The sequence below is a fragment of the Pantherophis guttatus genome, chromosome 16, assembly GCF_059756535.1.
Source record: "Pantherophis guttatus breed Tessera chromosome 16, ASM5975653v1, whole genome shotgun sequence".
Taxonomy (NCBI): Eukaryota; Metazoa; Chordata; class Lepidosauria; order Squamata; family Colubridae; genus Pantherophis; species Pantherophis guttatus.
Genome location: NC_142078.1, coordinates 4,867,495 through 4,887,638, shown reverse-complemented (window position 1 = coordinate 4,887,638; position 20,144 = coordinate 4,867,495). Strand labels below are relative to the sequence as shown.

At 45.7% G+C, this 20,144-nt stretch overlaps 1 protein-coding gene across 4 annotated transcripts in view; it reads right to left on the bottom strand.

Moving 5' to 3' along the window:
• Nucleotides 1-20,144, bottom strand: part of DENND1A (DENN domain containing 1A) — a 266,239-nt gene that overhangs the window by 80,603 nt on the left and 165,492 nt on the right. For all 4 annotated transcript variants that reach the window (XM_087879481.1, XM_087879478.1, XM_087879480.1 and 1 more), the window contains exons 12-13: nt 15,697-15,798; nt 4,973-5,098 (exon numbers count right to left, since the gene is read on the bottom strand). In XM_087879481.1, the coding sequence (XP_087735607.1) occupies nt 4,973-5,098; nt 15,697-15,798 (228 nt within the window). The remainder of the gene's footprint in view (nt 1-4,972; nt 5,099-15,696; nt 15,799-20,144) is intronic.

Genomic DNA, 20,144 nt, shown 5'->3' with positions numbered 1-20,144 from the left:
ACGTGCCAGGAAGGGGAGGCGGGGGAGGTTCGTGAATGTGCATGTGCCCACAACCATAATTCTATGTGCCCTGCCCTGCACATGCATGCATGACCCCCGCCCTCCCCACACCCCGTTCCTGGTACACAATGGCCCGGTAGGCCCGTTTTTCTTTCTCATCTGGCTCCAGATCCTCTCTATGCATCTGGGGAGGGCAAAAACAGCCTTCCCTACCCCCTCGGAGGCCCAAAATGGCCCGTTTCCCAACTTCCGGTTGGACAGGAAGTGACATTTTTTGTTGTCCCCAGCCTCCAGAGACTCCTAGAGAGGCTGAGCTGGCGTGCCAGGTGACATGGCTCCGTGTGCCACCTGTGGCACGCGTGCCATAGGTTCGCCATCACGGGACTAAGGTATCCAGATCTCACCTACCCCAACATGGGAAATGAAAGCATTGAAATACCATGTTAGATAGAGAACAGCCTGCTTTTTGAGAAACATCATGTTCTTCAGAACATCTTGCAAGGACGATGAGGAGGTTGGGGAGGGACTTGGGCCAGTTCTGGAGCCTGGGGAAGGCTCTGATGGATGCTTTGCATCGGACGCAGAGATAGAGCCAGAGCCATCCGGCATTTCCCAGCCACCGGAGAGGCAGCTGCCTTTGGAGGCTGAGATGAGTGAGGTGTTGTGGTCCACCAGCAGCCTGCGGAGCTGGCAGTAGAGTTGGACAGTGAGGGGGCTGGGAAGGACCATGGGCCAGTCCTGGAGTCTGGGGAAGGCCTGGACGAGGGCTCTTCATCGGAGGCAGAAATGGGGCCAGAGCCATCTGGGAGTTATGTGGGGACTCCGGAGCCTCCAGAGTTGGACATCAGAGAGGCAGAGGAACAGGAGAAGACTGTTCCTAGTGCGTGCATGAGCAGAGCTGCCAGAAAGGAAGAACAGTTAAAACAAAAGGGACGACTCGGGAGTAAGGCCTGGAGATGATTGGCCCTTCCTATAAGGCTTAAAAGAGGAGCAAAGGCACGTGGGCCCTTTGCAGGACAGCAACGTTGTTAATTCTGTTCCCAGTTGGCATCTCTGTTTGATTCTGGACTCCATGTGGTTTTGCCAAGTCGGTCTTTGGCAGCGTGTCAAGGGAGATAAAGATGGGTGATTCTCCCGAAGGACTTCTCCTGAAGGACTTTTTGCAACTAATTGGGACTCAGCTGTGAATGAAAGTAATTCACAGCTGTTGCAGTAAAAGAGGCTTTTGGGACTGCTTGTGTGTCTTAATGACTCAGGAAGCCTAGGTCACAACATGAGGAGGAAGAACAGCTGGGACCTGTTCCAGACGCACGTATGCACAGAGCAGTTAGGAGAGGTGAGCAACGGAGGACAAGGAGTCAACTCGGGAAGCAAAGCACACGTGGACCCTGAATGGCCTCTCCCTGGCTGGGGAATAAATAGAAGGAAACAGGAGTGGGTTTGTCGTAGGAGACAACCGTTCGTATTTCTGAGGATTTCGCTCATGGTGTTTCATGCCACAGAGACTGCTAGCCAGAACTTAATTGGCAGCCTTTCTTATCGCAAGGAACTGGTAAGGTCTGTTACTGCAGTTAACAACTTGAAGGACTATTGCCTGGACTTTTCGATGGGTGAATGCAATTAATTCACGAGAGATAAATAAAGAGGGTTTGGGTCAGAACAGAAGCCATCATCACAGAGCTGGTGGTCCCCATCGGTTCCCCTTCTCCCATTTAGCCTAGGAAAAAGCCACACGGAGTCTACAAACAGACCAAACTCTCCACAAACCAAGATAACTCCTTCTGAATCAAGCATTATTGGCAGCGGGTCTCTGGAGGACGAGAAAATCGTGGTAGGAGATGACAGGACATAAAAGCTGGTTAGACAGGAGAAGACCAAACCTTCAAGGTTTGTTGGAGATGGTTTCAAGGGATGGAAGGAGGGATGAAGAAACCATCCTTCCCAGGAGAAGACAAGGTACTATAGACACAGCAAAAAACTTAAATACAGGCGGTTGCTAGGATTTCTGGACAAGCCAGGATCACGTCCAATCTGAGTTTATTAGACAAACTTCTGACAGGGACAGTCTGTCCAAGACTTCTTCATGCCGTGTCTCCAAGATTGCAGATCCTGCTCGTTTTCTAAATGATCGCCTGGATCGCCTCCAGCCTTTGCCAAATCCCACGATCACAGGCCACGTCTGGCCACCAGGTGGCGCTCGAGGCAAGCACAACCGGGCCTTTCTTCTCCACCAGGGGGAAAAAAAGTTTAGAGTTGCCGGTTGTCTCTGTCCTCCTGCCGCCAGCATGTGATACGGCTATAAATATTTAAAATGCCACAATATTAAGCAATTAAAGTGGCTATTTGTGCGGAAGAGTGCCTGAAAGTTCTTTTTAACCTTTAGCATTTCACAGCTAACACACACACACACAAAAATAATAATCAAAAAATAAAAAAGGAAGCCACAAACTGCACACAGTTGTATTTGCCGAGGGGCGCTTGGCTTCACTCGCAGGGCCAAAAGATGGATTTTGCTGGAATTTGGGAAAGAGAGTTTGGGAAAGAGAGACCCAAAAGCCAGCTGGATGAGGGGAGAGGCAGGACGTGAGCTGCCAACACTCACCAAAACCACCTCTGAAACTTGAGCAGATATGTGCACAGGTCCCCAATTTTCTTACACAATCACTGCCCTCCTGTTCTCGAGGCTTGCCCGTCCCTCCATCCCTCTGTTCTGCACCAACTTAGGAAGCTCAAACTGCCCAAGGAGCTGCTGATCCAGTTCTACAGAGGAATGATTGAGTCTGTCATCTGCACCTCCATAACTGTCTGGTTTGGTTCTGCAAACCAACAAGACAGACACGGACTTCAGAGGATAGTTAGAACTTCAGAAAAAAACAATTGCCACCAACCTGCCTTCCATGGAGGACCTGTCTACTGCACGAGTCAAAAAGAGGGCTGGGAAAATATCTACAGACCCCTCACATCCTGGATATAAAGTGTTTCAACTCCTACCCTCAAAATGACGCTATAGGGCACTGCATACCAGAACAACTGGACACAAGAACAGTTTTCCCCAAATGCCATCACTCTGCTAAACAAATAATTCCCACAACACTGTCAAACTATTTACTAAATCTGCATTACTATTAATCTTCTCATTTTCCTATCACCCATCTTCTCCCACTTACGACTGTATGACTGTAACTTTGTTGCTTGTACATTACGATTTATTTTGATTGTTTGATTGTATGATTTGATTGCTTATTTGTACTCTATGACTATCATTAAGTGTTGTACTGTATGATTCTTGATGAATGTATCTTCTCTTTTTTTTATGTACAGTGAGAGCTTATGCACCAAAGACAAATTCCTTGTGTGTCCAATCACACTTGGTCAATAAAGAATTCAAGTCAAGTCAAGTCAAGTCAAGTCAAGTCAAGTCAAGTCTCAAGTCAAGTCTCAAGTCAAGTCAAGTCAAGTCAAGTCAAGTCAAGTCAAGTCAAGTCAAGTCAAGTCAAGTCAAGTCTAGTCTAGTCTAGTCTAGTCTAGTCTAGTCTAGTCTAGTCTATATTCCATTCCATTCCGTTCCCAGGAGATTTCAAGAACCATGCCCTTCTCATTCCCACAATCAAATCAACTCAGAACCTCCTCTTCTCAACGTCAAGACCAATCAATCACAACCCCACTTGTATTTCAACTTCAGGTCAGTCCTTCACTTATCCAATTATTTCTTACTTTAATTATTTAATAAATACACCGATATGCTGCAGGATCTGGGTTGGGCTAGGCAAGAGAAAAGAAGAGTTGGTGGGGTGACATGATAGCAGTCTCCCAGTATCTGAAGGGCTGCCACAAAGAAGAGGGGGTCAAATTATTCTCCAAAGCACCTGAAGGCAGGATGAGAAACAACAGATGGAAACTGATCAAGGAGAGAAGCTACCTGGAATTAAGGAGAAACTTCCTAACAGTGAGGACAATTAACCAGTGGAACAGCTTGCCACTGGAAGTCGTGGGTGCTCCATCACTGGAGGTTTTTAAGAAGAGATTGGATAGTCACTTGTCTGAGATGGTATAGATTCTCCTGCTTGAGCAGGGAGCTGGACTAGAAGACCTCCAAGGCCCCTTCCAGCTCTATTCTATTCTAATATGGCTGCCACCTTGTAAGGGGATCTCTGGATGGCCAAGAGAGGATAAAAACCAGCAGAGCAGGAAGAACGAACAGTAACAATAGGCTATTGTTGATTACAATAACAACCTCCTGGTATCCAAGGGCAATCAAACTCAAGGTGTATAACCACACTCACATCAAGAAAAAAAAAACCCTACAATGATGGACTAGCCTTATTTGAGGTGCCATGGGCAACCTGAGAGTCACCCTCATCCCACAAGGTGCCAGGTCACCTCCTGGAAAAAGAGCTGGGTTTCCAGACCACTTCTGAAGAAGACAAGAAGATCCAAGCTAACCTGGATCATGCCCAGAATCCTCATTTAAAAAGGTAAAGAGTTCCCTTCGCACATATGTGCTAGCTGTTCCTGACTCTAGGGGGCGGTGCTCCTCTCTGTTTCAAAGCCGAAGAGCCAGCGCTGTCCGAAGACGTCTCCGTGGTAATGTGGCCGGCATGACTCAATGCCAAAGGTGCACGGAACGCTGTTCCCTTCCCACCAAAGGTGGTCCCTATTCTTCTACTTGCATTTTTTACCTGCTTTCGAACTGCTAGGTTGGCAGAAGCTGGGACAAGTCACGGGAGCTCACTCTGTTAGGGATGCGCTAGGGATTTGAACCGCTGAACTGCCAACCTTTCGATCGACAAGCTCAGCCTCTTAGCCACTGAGCCACCGCACCCAATCCTCATTTACATGACTGGAAATCCAACTCACCATAGAGACGATGCTCACACCTGACATTTTACTGAGTTGTGAAGAAATGCACACACTACACCAAGACGCCTGGTCTTCTCTTCAACGTCAAGAGATCTGTGTCCTTCATGCTTACCGGCTCAATCTTCAGGGCGTTTCGATAGCTCCCGAAAAATGCAGCTTGGGCTTTCAGGAACGCTCTGGCGACCCCATCTCCTGTCGTCATGGAGACCTTCTTCAACCGGCTTTTCAGTGCGGAGATCTGGGAGAAGAACCAGAAGGAGAAGTTTTCTACCTGGAAGGCCCTCAAGAGGAAACCATGTTTAGTTTAGTTTTTTAGTTTAGTTTTATTTGATTTATATACCGCCCTACTCCCGAAGGACTCAGGGCGGTGAACAGCCACAAGATAAAAACACATAAATACAAAATTTAAAAGCAGAATAAAACCGAATTAAACAATTTGGCCGAAGACAGATTTAAAACACCCCAATAATTAAAAACAGATTAAAATTTCCATTTCAAAAGGGAAAAGGGAAAAAATTAGGCCAGGCTAGCCTAATGAAATAAAAAGGTCTTAAGAGCGCGACGGAACGTGCGTAGATCCGGGATCCTCCGTATCTCCGGGGGCAGCTCGTTCCAGATAGTGGGTGCCCCCACAGAGAAGGCTCTCCCCCTGGGGGCCGCCAGTTGACATTGTTTGGCCGACGGCACTCGGAGGAGCCCCTCTCTATGAGACCGTACCAGCCGGTAGGAGGCTACGGGTGGTAGCAGGCGGTCCCGTAGATAACCAGGTCCTAAGCCATGGAGCTTTAAAGGTGGTAACCAAGACCTTGAAGCGCACACGGAAGACCACCGGGAGCCAGTGCAGCTCACGCAGGAGAGGTGTTATACGGGAACGCCATGTCGCTCCCATAACCACCCGCGCGGCTGCACTCTGCGCCAGCTGTATATACTATGTATATACAAGATACATATATATTAATACTAACGACAATACATAAAAAGAAAAAGTGACTTTGGTCATTGATAATCCAAAAAATCTGTAATTGCATGGAAATGGACAAACTAACATTTGAAATGAAGGACAAGGTAGACTCAAAATGTTATATAGCGTGGAATAGGTGGTATGATTGGATAACTCGTAGAAATGAGAGTAAATGAAAAATTGTGTACGGTAATAATAATTAACAAATATGCACCGTTAAGAAGATAATGGACGTGTGACCAAAATACAATTTTTTTTTACTACCGGTTCTGTGGGCGTGGCTTGGTGGGCATGGTGTGGCTTGGTGGGTGTGGCTTGGTGGGTGTGGCTTGGTGGGTATGGCTTGGTGGGTATGGCAGGGGAAGGATACAGCAAAATCCCCATTCCCTCCCCACTCCAGGGAAGGATACTGCAAAATCCCCATTCCCATCCCACTCTGGGCCAGCCAGAGGTGGTATTTGCCAGTTCTCCGAACTACTCAAAATTTCCGCTACCAGTTCTCCAGAACCTGTCAGAACCTGCTGAATTTCATCCCTGCGTTGACTTCAAGAGCAGATCCCACTGAACTTCTTGGGATTCACCAAGGAGCGAGATATTTTGGACTGCACTTTGAAGCCAATCATGGAACAACCGCTTTAGTGTTTATTTGAGTATTTATTGAGTTGATTTGGGTATGCAATGAAATTTCATTTTTATGTATGCCGATTAGTGTACATTCAAAGTGACAATAAAGTTATTCTAAGTCTAACTCTATGTTCTAAGTATTTTTAACCTAGTGGAGCTCTTTTTTTCCATTTCACCTATTTCACATTTTCTCCTTAGATCAGGGGTCGGCAACCCGCAGCTCTGGAGCCGTCTGTGGCTCTTTCATCCCTCTGCTGCGGCTCCCTGTCGCTCAAAATATGCGTCACAACCGCCAATGTGCGACACCCGCCGGCACGCGATTGATTGAGCTTTTCGACCCAATCTTTTTTTTTTCCGGAGTTCAAAATGTTTTTATTGCATATGCAGAAATACAAATGTGTTTTCTCTGTAGCAGGTCATTGATTTCATAAACGCAACATGCTATCTTTTTTTTATACATAGCATAAAGGTAAAAAAAAAACGATATATGCAGTGTTATCTTCATTTTAGAGGTCGAAAGGGTTTTGTGACTCCCGGTGTTTTCTTTTCTGTGGGAAACGGGTCCAAACGGCTCTTTGAGTGTTTAAGGTTGCCGATCCCTACATAAAGAAACTCTTTAGGAAAGACAGTCATGTTTAAGCAAAGAAACGATGAATTTTAAGCAAGCGAGTGGCCCGTTGTGGACATTTCTCTTCTTGCTGGCAGCTCTAGCAGAACTGAAGCATGGACGCCATCCTACCAGAGGTGGTATTCAGCCGGTTCGCACTTGTTCACCCGAACCGGTAGTGGAAATTGTGGGCGGACCTGCCCCAGCTCTATGCCATCCTGTTTAGGCATGTTTTTGAGGCCGGGTGCATGCACAAAAGGCAGGCATGCGGGTGAATCAGGCACACACACATATGAAGCAAGCATGTGCATCCACGGCGAACCGGTAGTAACATAATGAGAAACCCACTGCTGCACCCTACCCGAACTTTTTTTTTTTTTTTTAATTTGATTTATATGCCGCCCTTCTCCGGAGACTCAGGGCGGCTTACAATGCGATAAGCAATAGCCTTCATTCTTTTGTATATTTTATACAAAGTCAGTTTATTGCCCCCACAAACTGGGTCCTCATTTCACCTACCTTAGCAAGGATGGAAGGCTGAGTCAACCTTGAGCCTTGGAGAGATTCGAACCAGCAGAAATTGCAGGCAGCTGTGTTAATGACAGGGTGCACTAAACCACTGTACTATCAAGGCTCTGGAACTTCATGGAAGCTGGAGAAGATGCAACTTGTTGGAGACCCCACGTCTACCTTCCCAAAAGCAAAATGTGCCTCAAATTGACTTCTTTTCTTTAGACTAGCATCAAGTAAAGGCAGGATGTTGGTTTAGTAATGACTTCACAAGAGATGATGCTAATACGATTCTCCCCCTTTTCTCATTAGAGCAGACGGGGTTGATCTGCCCCAGCCCAGATGCCAACGGTGCTGCCTACCTGTCAACAGGTGCTACCCTTCACTCCTCTGGCATCCTCAAGGCTTCTCGGAAGCTCTTGCCACCTGCGCTTTAGAGGATGTCGTACTTAACCTTCCTTGCCCTCTTCCTTTCATCCCGGAGGTGTTTAATTGCCTCTGATTCACAGAGCGGCACTTCAGGTGAACACAGCCTGATGGTCTCATTACCATCGGCACAAAAGAACATTCCGTGACAGGAACTGAGCAAATCTCGGCTCTCGCTGACTTGGACAAATACTCAAAAGCGAGCAGAAGAATCCAGATTCCAAGTGTCTGTCTCGGATCCTCTAAAGCAGAGGTCTCCAACCTTGGCAACTTTATGACTTGTGGACTTCAACTCCCAGAATCCCTGGGAGGAATTCTGGGAGTTGAAGTCCACAAGTCATAAAGTTGCCAAGGTTGGAGACCCCCATGTTGTGACTCTGACCCCCGAGGCCGACTTATCGAAGGGAGAAGGCTCCGAACATGAAGGAGAGGAGTTGGCCAGGCCTCCCTCTCCAGGACCCTCCTCTCTGACAATGCCTCAGGTGTCTCCCGAAGGAGAAGAGATTGGCCAGGAGCCAGGTATCTCCTCGCAGTCGGACAGTGACGGAGATAAGTCTTGGCTAGATCCATGACAGCGTCGGAGAGACAGGCGCGCGCAGCAGAAAAGGAGGTGTGCCAGAGATTAAGCTGAGTCACTGGATCACACCCGACAGGGGATAAAAGGGGGTGAGGTGGCCATTCAGACTCTGTGACGGACAAAACAAACTACTAGCGAGTCACATTGTATCTTTGAAACAACGTTATCTGCCTTGGATTTAATACGGACTGGACTTGACAATTCTTGAACTGTGTGTATCTTGTTTGGGTTTATCTGTCGGAGGAACAACCCCTCCCTCTATGAGTAAAGTTCTTGGCAAGCAGCTACTGGGTTGCTGCTAATCCTCTTATCGAAAGAATTTGTTGTCTGCCAGTTTTATTTAACCCCTGGCTGTCTGTTTGTGTGCGTGTGTGAGACGGGGACAGAACACCCCAGCTCTAAAGCAATGTTACTCTAGAACAGTGACGGCGGACCTTTTTTGTGCCGAGTGCCCAAACCGTGTGTGCGCACCCCCAAAATGCAATGCGAGCACCCCGCGCATGCATCCCCATTCATACGTCCTACCTCCCACACATGCACATGCATCCCCTATGTATGCGCCCCCCCCTCGCCTATGTTTGGTTTCCAGGTTGGTGCAGGAGGCCTTTCAGGCCCAAAACGGGGCACGTGGGGGCGCACGCACATGTGTGAACCCCCCAAAATCCAATGCAAACACTTCCTGCACATGCCCGTCTCCCCGTGCATGCGTGTGTGCCTCCCCCTCATGCACGCCAGCTGGCCAACGGGAGGCGCGCACACATGTGCAGTGGAGCTGTGCTAGGGCGATGGCTGGTGTGCCGGTAGAGAAGATTCTGTGTGCCACCTGTGGCACGCATGCCACAGATTCGTCATCATGGCTCTAGAATCTCAGGTGTGTCCCTGTTGTCTACTCAACCTTGGCCACCTTAAGATGTCTGGACGTCAGAATCCCTGGCTGGGGAATTCTGGGAGTTGAAGTCCACCCATCTTAAAGTGGCCACAGTTGAGTAGATACACCATGGACAATTGAAGACAAATATATCTCAGTATCTTTTCCGTTCCGCCTTCAGACACCTAGATCTGGTGACTAAACCTCATTTCTCTTCTCTATTATAGATTTTCAGAACTTCTTTGCCATGAAATGCCCCATGCACGCATCCTAATGCATTGTCCTTGAGCGGTGTAAGTTTGTTTTTTTTTTTGCTTTAATTTATATGCCGCCCTTCTCCGGAGGCTCAGAGCGGCTTACACTGCATTAAGCAATGCCTTCATACTTTTGTATATTTATACAAAGTCAGCTTATTGCCCCCACAATCTGGGTCCTCATTTTACCTACCTTTGAAAGGATGGAAGGCTGAGTCAACCTTGAGCCTGGTGGGATTTGAACTTGCAGTAATTGCAAGCAGCAGATGTTAATAACAGTGCATTAGTCCACTGTGCTACCAAGGCTCTTTTGGGCTGGCTTAAACCATTGGGCTGGTTTAACGACCACCATAAAGTTTTCCAGCTTCAGTGCAAGTTCTTAAAACAACAAGGGAAGGGAAAATGCTACGGCACCTTAAAGCCAACAACTCTCCTCAACGCTAAGCGAATGAACAAAAAAGACAGAGGCTGCAAGGCTGGAAAAAACTCTGTTAACACAATAAAAACAACAACAACAACAAGTTATGGTTTAAGAAAGAGGTGCAGTGGAGTCTTAGTGGACAATCAGCTACATACTGTATGAGCTAGCCGTGTACAGCAGCAGCCAAAAAAGCCAACGCAATCCTAAATTGCATGAACAGAGGGATACAATCAAGATCAAGGGAGGTACTAATACCACTCTATAAAGCCTTAGTAAGGCCACACCTAGAGTATTGCATCCAGTTTTGGTCAACACACTATAAAAAAGAGGTTGAGACTCTAGAAAGAGTGCAGAGAAGAACAACAAAGAGGGGACTGGAGGCTAAAACATACAATGAACGCTTGCAGGAATTGGGTATGTCTAGTCTAGCGAAGAGAAGGACCAGGGTGTCAGCACTCCAAACTACATTCGTTCCAGTGCTGACATAAGGAGGAGAAGAGGGGGCAGCTGGCAAGAGGACGCTTGACTTTTCACCTACTTATTTTCCCTGAAGATAATATCCCCTAGATGAGATGGGAGGGGGGACATTCCTGGGAGCTGAAGTAGCAGATATGGGGAGAGTGATTTGGAAGATGGCCAATGAGACGCAGAGAATTGGGGAACGGAAAGAGAAGGTTTGGGGTCAGGAAGTCAGTGTTGGCTACGACATAATCGGGGACAGATTGTCATGCTTAATAAATGAAAGATTTCATCAAAGACTATTTGTTTGGAAATGCAATTTATTTTATTTGAGACGATATCGAAACCTGACACAGGGGGGACAGGATAGCAGTCTTCCAATATTTGAGGGGTTGCCACAGAGAGGAGGAAGGGGGTCAAGCTATTCTCCAAAGCACCTGAAGGCCAGACAAGGAATAATGGATGGAAACCGACCAAGGAGAGATTCACCCTAGAAATTTTCTGACAGTGAGAACAATCAACCGATGGAACAGAAATTGCCTTTGGAAGTTGTGGGAGCTTCATCACTGGAAACTTCCAAGAAGGGACCGGACAGCCATTTGTCAGAAATGTTGAGCGGGGGGTTGGACTAGATGACCTATAAAGTCCCTTCCAACTCTATTAAATCTGTCATCTGTATCTGTATAAGGTTCTCTCCAGAAATCTGAGACTTTTAACTCCGTAGATTTATCCTTGCGTATGTTGAATGGTTCTTACAAACGGTTGTACCTTCAGCAAAGCACCCTGTTGCCAATTTCCTCCCTCTCCTATTGCAGGACACAACGGGGGTCACTTTTGAAAGCCCCCCCCAGGCCAAGATAAGACAAAAATAAACATGGGTGGATGCTGGTTCCTTGGACGCTATTTGCAACAGACACGAACAATTTCTTCTTCAAGGTTTCTTTACATCTGTGGAAGGGGTGGGTTCTAATTTTTTTTACTACCAATTCTGTGGGCGTGGCTTATTTTGTGGGCGTGGTTTGATGGTCATGTGACAATTCGTTAGGATTTAGCAGAGGTACTGGTCTACCAGGCTTTTAACTGCTTGCAGAGCTGTACTGGTCTACCCATTTGTTTTTCGAGCATCCCGGTCTACTCATTTGTTTTTCGAGGCACCGGTCTACCACCACACTGCCTTTTAACACTGATCAGCTGTAGGGCGGCCCTTTGAAGCCCTGCGGCAAGAGTTTAAACAGTTTTTTTTTCCTTCCAACCGATCAGCTGGGACTCAGAGGCAGTGAATAGATTGGGGGCAGGGCCAAATAAAAGGTAAGAATAACGCGGGGGGAGTGGGAGGGAGGGCCCAGCTCCCGAACAAAGAGAACCAGTTCGGTAACGTCATATCGTCACCGCTACCGGCTTGGCCGAACCGGGAGGAACCCACCACTGATCTGTGGGACTCAAATCCTGAAATCAACATCTGGTCTGAAATTCTTCCATCCTGAGAACAGGACGTTCTACACTCTTGGGAAAGTTGTCCATAAGTCCACATCTTCAGCGGCTCCCCTTGCAAGACGGCGGGGGTCCCTACGGACACCCTGCCCCTCAACGTGGACCATAGTTTCTCCAGGAAGGAGCAGCTTCTTCCCAGAGCCGTTCGCCAGAGACACACAACCGAATCCCAGTTGTGTGTGTCTAAAGCACATTTCTATACTCTTGGCAGTTTGGGAAGGAAAGGTCAGTCTTAAGCTATCACCATGTTTCGAAATGCAATCTGTGCAGCGCCGGGATAATGAAATGGTTCAGCGAAGGTGCGAGAGGAATTTCTTTTAATTAGATCCATGGCTTTTGAGTTGTCAACATGAATAAAAGCAAAGGGGAAAAAAAACACCCAACTTGCAAAAACACGGTATCAAAAGAAGAAGGGGGGGCCAGAAGCCTCCTTCAAGGCAAGCGGCTTTTAAAAAGGGAGTCGAACACCGCCCGAATTTAAAAAACAAAAAAAAACCCCACAAACTTCGTGCTCAGGTGCCCGGTTAACAAATTTAAAAAACCACCAGGGATGAGAGAAAGCAAACTTCTTTGATGATGATGATGATTTACTTTATTCATTAAACATGAAACTCAGTCAACTGAACATTCAAAAATGCGTCACAAATACCATTGACTGGTGCTAATGGTTGATACAGGATGCTGCCAGCTTCTTAACCAAGTACCTTCTTAAAATGTACGATGTTCCAAGTGGCGCAGTTTTTTGCAGTTCCGCTGGTATGTATTATGTATATTATGTATATTATGTATATTATGTATATTATGTATATTATGTATATTATGTATATTATTATTATATATTGATAATATATATTATAATAATTATAATATATATCATCATCATCATCATCATCATCATCATCATCATCATCATTATTATTATTATTATTATTATTAGTTAATCTTTGGTGAGATTCACAGCCTTTGAGGCTGGTTAATAGCTCAGCAGCTCGAGTCCTAACCAAGGACCTAGGAACTGTTAAGGTATCGTCGGAGGATGTAAGCTGTTCCGAGTAAGGTGGTTTTTTGTAGAGTCAAAATGTTCAAGTCCGGCAAATTTAGGATTTCTAAATAGCGGGGTAGCCCTTTGGGTATTGCTCCAAGGGCTCCAATTACAATCGGGACAACACACGATTTCTTTTTCCACAGTCGCTCAACTTCAATTTGCAAGTCCCGGTACTTTGTGATTTTTTCTTGCTGCTTATCTTCAATTCGTGCATCACCAGGTATTGCAATGTCAATGAACCATACTTTTTTCTTTTCAACTATTGTTATGTCAGGTGTGTTGTGGACCAAGTGCCTGTCAGTCTGAATCCTAAAGTCCCACAAGATCTTGAGTTTCTCATTCTCTAAAACTTTCTCAACCTGATGTTCCCAGTGGTTTTTGCTGTACTCAAATCGAAACTTCTGGCACAATTTCCAGTGAATGATCTTAGCAACACGGTCATTGAGTTGTGGTTGTTGTTGTTGTTGTTGTTGTTGTTGTTGTTGTTATTTACTTTATTCATTAAACATGAAACTCAGTCAACTGAACATTCAAAAATAATATAATAATTATAATAATATATCATTATTATTTACTTTATTCATTAAACATGAAACTCAGTCAACTGAACATTAAAATTTAACTAAAATTTAACATATTTAACCAGAACAAAATAACTGCTTTGAGTTTGCTCTATGATTGCTGAAGACTCTGTATTAACACTAGGAGAAGTCATGGTGACCTGACTAGAAGCTAGAATAGAGGTAGAAATAAGAAATAGGGGGAATATTAGCATGTATACTTTTATATATAATAGAATATAAGCACTAATTAGATGAAAAGATTAGAGGTTAAATGATGGTATGCTTAAATAATAATTACCATCGGCATTAAAATGGAACATTGAAATATTGAATAGCTACTTTAAAACAAACATGTATATTAATACAATGATTATATAAGTTTGATTAATATAACCAATATTATTAATACTATTATTGCGACTTGTATCAAAATGAATTATACCCAGAGGTCACACTCTTCATGTATTGATATTGATGTATATTTAAAAATAAAAATCTAGTAAAACTTTTTTTTAAAAAAAGACTCTGGATTGGTCTTGTTTTTTTTGCTTTTAAACCTGCTGGTTGGTTCTATTTTACTGACTTTACTAAAAAGCAGAGACATCACCCTGCCAACAAAAGTGCATATAGTCAAGGCGATGGTTTTCCCAGTTGCAATGGATGGCTGGGAAAGTTGGACCACAAGGAAGGCTGAGCGTCAAAGAATGGAGGCCTTTGAACTCTGGTGCTGGAGAAGACTCCTGCGAGTCCCTTGGACTGCAAGGCCATCCAACTGGTCAGTCCTAGAGGAGATCAACCCCGACTGCTCTTTAGAAGGCCAGATCCTGAAGAGGAAACTCAAATGCTTTGGCCACCTAATGAGAAGGAAGGACTCCCTGGAGAAGAGCCTAATGCTGGGAACGATGGAGGGCAAAAGAAGAAGGGGACGGCAGAGAACGAGGTGGCTGGATGGAGTCACTGAAGCAGTCGGCGTGAGCTTAAATGGACTCCGGAGGATGGTAGAGGACAGGAAGTCCTGGAGGAACGTTGTCCATGGGGTCGGCGATGGATCGGACACGACTTCGCAACTAACAACAACAACAACCGGAGTATTTGCTGGTTTTAATTTTTGCTAGCAAGTGGCAAGTCCTCCTCCTCCTCCTCCTCCCACCCATCTCTTGTCTGATGATTTTAAGGACTATCGGCTGACCCAGAGGTATCTCTCCAATGGTGGTGACCATCAAAGGTTGAAGGGCGAGTCCTTCCGTCATCCAATCCTGGCAAACCACTTTTACCAAACCAACGGATGATGTGAACCTCACCATCCTGCACGTGGTAAGGATTAAGGATTTTATTCAACATTTCCATGAGTTGACTGCAAAATTTTATTCAGTGGACCTCCGTTTAGGAGAACCAGAGTAGAAGATCCTATGTTCTGCCCCAGCTACGGAGTCCAAAGAACGCAGCACATACAAAGCTTATTTACTCAGAAGTAACTGAGTCTTTATCATTCAAAGGCTGTTAATGAACTGTCTTAACAGCCTACCAGAATTCTAAGATAAGGTAAATCACAGTCTTACTAGAGTTGGCAGAAAGCCCAGAAGCAATTTTGCAGACACGAAGGTATGTAAACGAAGTTGTTCCCTGCAAATTGCTTCAGTCGGCGTTCCTCCTTAAATAGGCTAAGGGAGTGGCCAATTAGCCCCAAGCCTTACTCTCGAGGAGATTTCCTCCTGAGGAGTCACTCCTGCCTTTGGGCAGCTCTGCGCGCCCGTGCATCGAGAAGAGGCTCCTCCTCTTCGTCCTCTTCACTTATGGGAGCTTCTGGAGGTTCTGAAGGCCCTGGCTGAATCCCTGCCTCTGGCACCACATCTTCTCCGGCCTCCTCACTGTCCGACTCGAGCGCCAGCTGCACAGGCTGGTGGCGCAGCACCACACCAGCCTCCTCGCTGTCGGAATCAGTTACAATCTGCACAGGCCGCTGACGGGCCACAACATCCTATGAGCGTTACAAGAAAAAAAACCCAGGGAGAAATGATAAGTGTACTCACTACGTCATTCGGGAGGCTTTGTAGATCGTCAAAAGGGGTTTCCAGTGTGTTGGTGTCCACATTTAGGATGACCACATCATCCAGAGAAATAGTTCTGACTTTCTGAAAATGAAACGGGGGAGAAGCAAGTAATTATTCAGGCCCAAAACACAAAAGAGATTTCCCATACGTGTTTGTTCAGTGCGTTTTTCAAAATTCAGTTGTCTCCAATTTTCTCGTCCCCAAATACACATATAACAGTAACAGTTGCAGAGTTGGAAGGGACCTTGGAAGGTCATCTAGTCCAACCCGCTGCTCACGCAGGGGACCTATACTAGGGATTCGAACCGCTGAACTGCCGACCTTTCTGATCGACAAGCTCAGTATCTTTAGCCACTGAGCCACCTAGTCGGATTAGGGTTAGGGTCAGGGGTGGGTTTCAAATTTTTTTATTACCGGTTCGGTGGGTGTGGCCTGGTGGGCGTGGCATGGCTTGGTGGGCGTGGCAGGGGAAGGTTACTGCAAAATCCCCATTTCCTCCCAATCAGTTGGGACTTGGGAGGCACAGAATAGATGGGGGGGTGGGGCAGTCCGAATTTTTACTGCCGGTTCGCCGAACTACTCAAAATTTCCGCTACCAGTTCTCCAGAACTGGTCAGAACCTGCTGAAACCCACCTCTGGTTAGGGTTAGGGTCAGGGTTAGGATTCCTAACTTTAAAAGTTTAGTTTTGTTTGTTTGTTTGTTTGTTTGTTTGTTTATTTATTTAATTTGTATATCGCCCTTCTCCAACAGGACTCAGGGCGGTGAACAGCCACGGTAAAACACAACATATAAAATTTAAAAACAATTTAAAAGACATTAAATAATTTTGGCCATCAATTTAAAATAACCCAGTTAAAACCAATTACAAATTAAAACCGCAAGGATGGTGTCAAGCCAGCCCGGCTAGATGAAATAGATGTGTTTTCAGAGCCCGATGAAAAGTCCGGAGGTCTGGTATCGTGCGTATCTCTGGGGGTAGGTCGTTCCAGAGGGCGGGCGTTGCCACAGAGAAAGCCCTCCCCCTGGGGGTCGCCAGCCGGCACTGTCTGGCGGACGGCACCCTGAGGAGGCCCTCTCTGTGCGAGCGAACTGGCCGGTGGGAGGCTATTGGCGGCAGAAGGCAGTCTCGTAGATACCCCGGCCCTAAGCCATGGAGCACTTTAAAGGTGGTCACCAACACCTTGAAGCGCACCCGGAAGACCACAAGAAGCCAGTGCAGCTCGCACAAGAGAGGTGTCACATGGAAGCGCCCCGTCGTTCCCATAATCCCCCGTGCGGCCGCATTCTGGATCAACTGGAGCCTCTGGGTGCACCCCAAGGGGAGCCCCATGTAGAGTTATATATAATATTTATTTATTTATTTTATTTTATTATTCACATTTCTATACCGCCTACTCTCCGAGGACTCCGAGGACTGTTATTAGCCATCAAACCTCAAAAATACACTTTTCCCAAAAGGTTTTCACAATTCTGGCCACTACTGGAACAACTAAAATCATAATCTTGTCTCTTGAATTGTTCCCAAAAATTCGCCCCGGTGGAGAAGTCCCAGCCTGTCATTTCAGTTGTCAAACTTGATGCCGTTTGGAGCAGCGGTCACCAACTGGTGGTCCATGAGAAAATTGTGGTGGTCCGCAGAAAAATTATTTGCATTTTTTACATTGCACTAAATACTATTTATCTTTTTAAAAAATTCATATTAGTGGTGATGTCAGCACTTCAACCTGCATTTACTCTAGTGCTGACATAAGAAGGAGAAGCGGAGGCGTCTGGAAAGGGACGTTTGACTTTTCACCTACTTATTTTCCCTGGAGATAATATCCCCTAGGAGATGGGAGTGGGAGGGGGGAAATTCCTTTGAGCTGGAGTAGATTAGGGGTAGAATGACTTGGAAGATGGCCAATGAGTGGAGGGGAGTGGGGAACGGAAAGAGAGGGTTTGGGGGCTGGAAGTCAGTGTTGGCTTCGATTGGAGTTCGGGTTTAGAATGTCGTGCTTAATAAATAGGAGTTTTTCTTCAAAGACTTTGTTTGAAATGCAATTTATTTGAGACGACCTCGAAACCTGACAGGTCTATTATGAATTTAGTGGTCCCTGGGGTCCAAAAGGTTGGGGACCCCTAGTTTGGAGGGTAACAGCGAATCTAAAATAAACCCATCACTCTTTGCTCAGGAATTGCTTCCCGAAAGCAGGATTTTGGCCTGACTTTACTCCACTTAAATAAATGTCCACTTAGTCTCTCTTAAAGTAGATAACGGTCCTTCAATTGACATGGATGATGTATCTTCTTTGACAAAGTGATAAAACATGTCTTTGATTCTCAGGGACATCAATGAGTACTCGTCCCCTTGGCCCCCCCCCAAAAAAGAATTAAAAATGGCACCATCAATTAATCAATTCAACTAGAGTTGATCGACTGTTTCTATTTCTGCAGCCCCTTTCCAGTCCCTTTGAAGGAAAAAGCAGCAAAAGCCCACTTTAAATCGTTGAGCAGTTCAGCAAGATTTACAAAACTCCTTTTTATAGGAGTGTTAGGATATGGTTTGAGCCTAACTAAGTTGTCCAGGCAATATATGTGTACTGTAGCTTTAATCTGTAAATGTATTATGTGACTTTAATGCTGAGTCATGCTGTAATTAGATAATGACTGGTTGTGAGAGTATTTAAGCAAGGTATTGTAACATGTTCAGTGGCTGCTATGATATGCTGCCATTGACGATGAAGCTGCTATGATAAGGTACCATTGAGAGTTGTTGTTATCTGCTAATCATCGTTTGATGGATCTGCAACCATCGTGGTTTGTGAACTAGAGTGAGTTTGTTATTCTAACCAACTAATGTTTGTTTTGGTAAGAAGATTCTGTAACTACTGGACTGATTTTACTGGCAAAGACTTGGAATTTGTTTAAAGACTATGAGACTGTTTTTCTACTATAAAGTAAGCTTTTGATAAACCAGTTTGCATAACTCTTATTCATTGCTCTCAGCAATGTTTCCTTGTGCATTTACTCTGCTGGTTGGTAACACAACACCAATATCCTTAACAAGGAGTGCATCGGTCTCCCAATGATTTGGACACAACGCTCCGAGCAGTCTGTGGAAACCTGGAAGCTACAGGAAAAGTTGCAAACAATAATAACGAATCGATTTGGTGGCTCACGGAGGGGATAAGAGACCGGAGATCTCCTTTTACGATCCCGGTAAAGGAAAGCTTTTAATTAAAATCACCCTCTTGATTTACAATCTGAAAGGGGCTACTCCACAGACGGGTATGGTTAAGCAACATACCTCCTTTGACCTCTGAACCCTTTGACTCACAGGCAGCAGATGGCTTCTGTCTTCCGCCCACTCACCAGCCAACCAATGTTGACATTGAGAAGGTACCATGGTCTTCAGAGGATGCCGCCAAATTTTACTGGTAGCTAACACAGGGACCCATTTCCTTTAAAAAGGCAAAGGTTCCCCTTGCACATATGTGCTGGTCGTTCCTGACTCTAGAGGGCGGTGCTCATCTCCGTTTCAAAGCCGAAGAGCCAGCGCTGTCCGAAGACGTCTCCGTGGTCATGTGGCCGGCGTGACTCAACGCCAAAGGCGCACAGAACTGGACTTTGCCTGCTTTATCGGGCTGCATTTGGATTAATCCTTGTATTGTTGAAACTCTGCCTGTTTTATCGGAATGCTTGCAGTCTAATCTTTGTTTTGTGTGAGTAAAGTCTGAATTGGCAGCTAGTCACTGGGTTGCTGCCAGCTTTATCTTCAAAGAGTTTTGTCGTTTGGCTTATTAACTCCGGGCCGTCTGTGGTGGTGCGTGTGGGGTACGGGGACAGAACAGGTTGGCAGAAGCTGGGAAAAGTCACGGGAGCTCACCCCGTTACGCGGCGCTAGGGATTTGAACCGCTGAACTGCCAACTTTTCAGTCGACAAGCTCAGCATCTTAGCCACTGAGCCACTGCATCCCATTTCCTTTAAGCTGATCTAAAATCATGAATGAGCTCTGAAGGACATTTTTGAAACTCCAGAATTACAGTGTGGTCTATAGACTTTTATAGATCGCAGCAATCGATCTCCAAGGAGAAATCAACAGCTTCTGTTGAAGATGAAATCTTAGCCATTTTTTTTCACACAACAGATCAGGTGCGTGCGATGGCAAAATATTTGAAAACGGGAAATTGCTGATGCAGTTTTCTAGAGCTCAGTTCTGGTCCATGAAAATTGTTTCTGAATTGGAAAATGCTGTCTGATAATCTCAAGGGTCAGTCCTAGAGGAGACCAACCCTGACTGCTCTTTAGAAGGCCAGATCCTGAAGAGGAAACTCAAATGCTTTGGCCACCTAATGAGAAGGAAGGACTCCCTGGAGAAGAGCCTCATGCTGGGTAACGACTGAGGGCAAAAGAAGAAGGGGACGGCAGAGAAGGAGGTGGCTGGA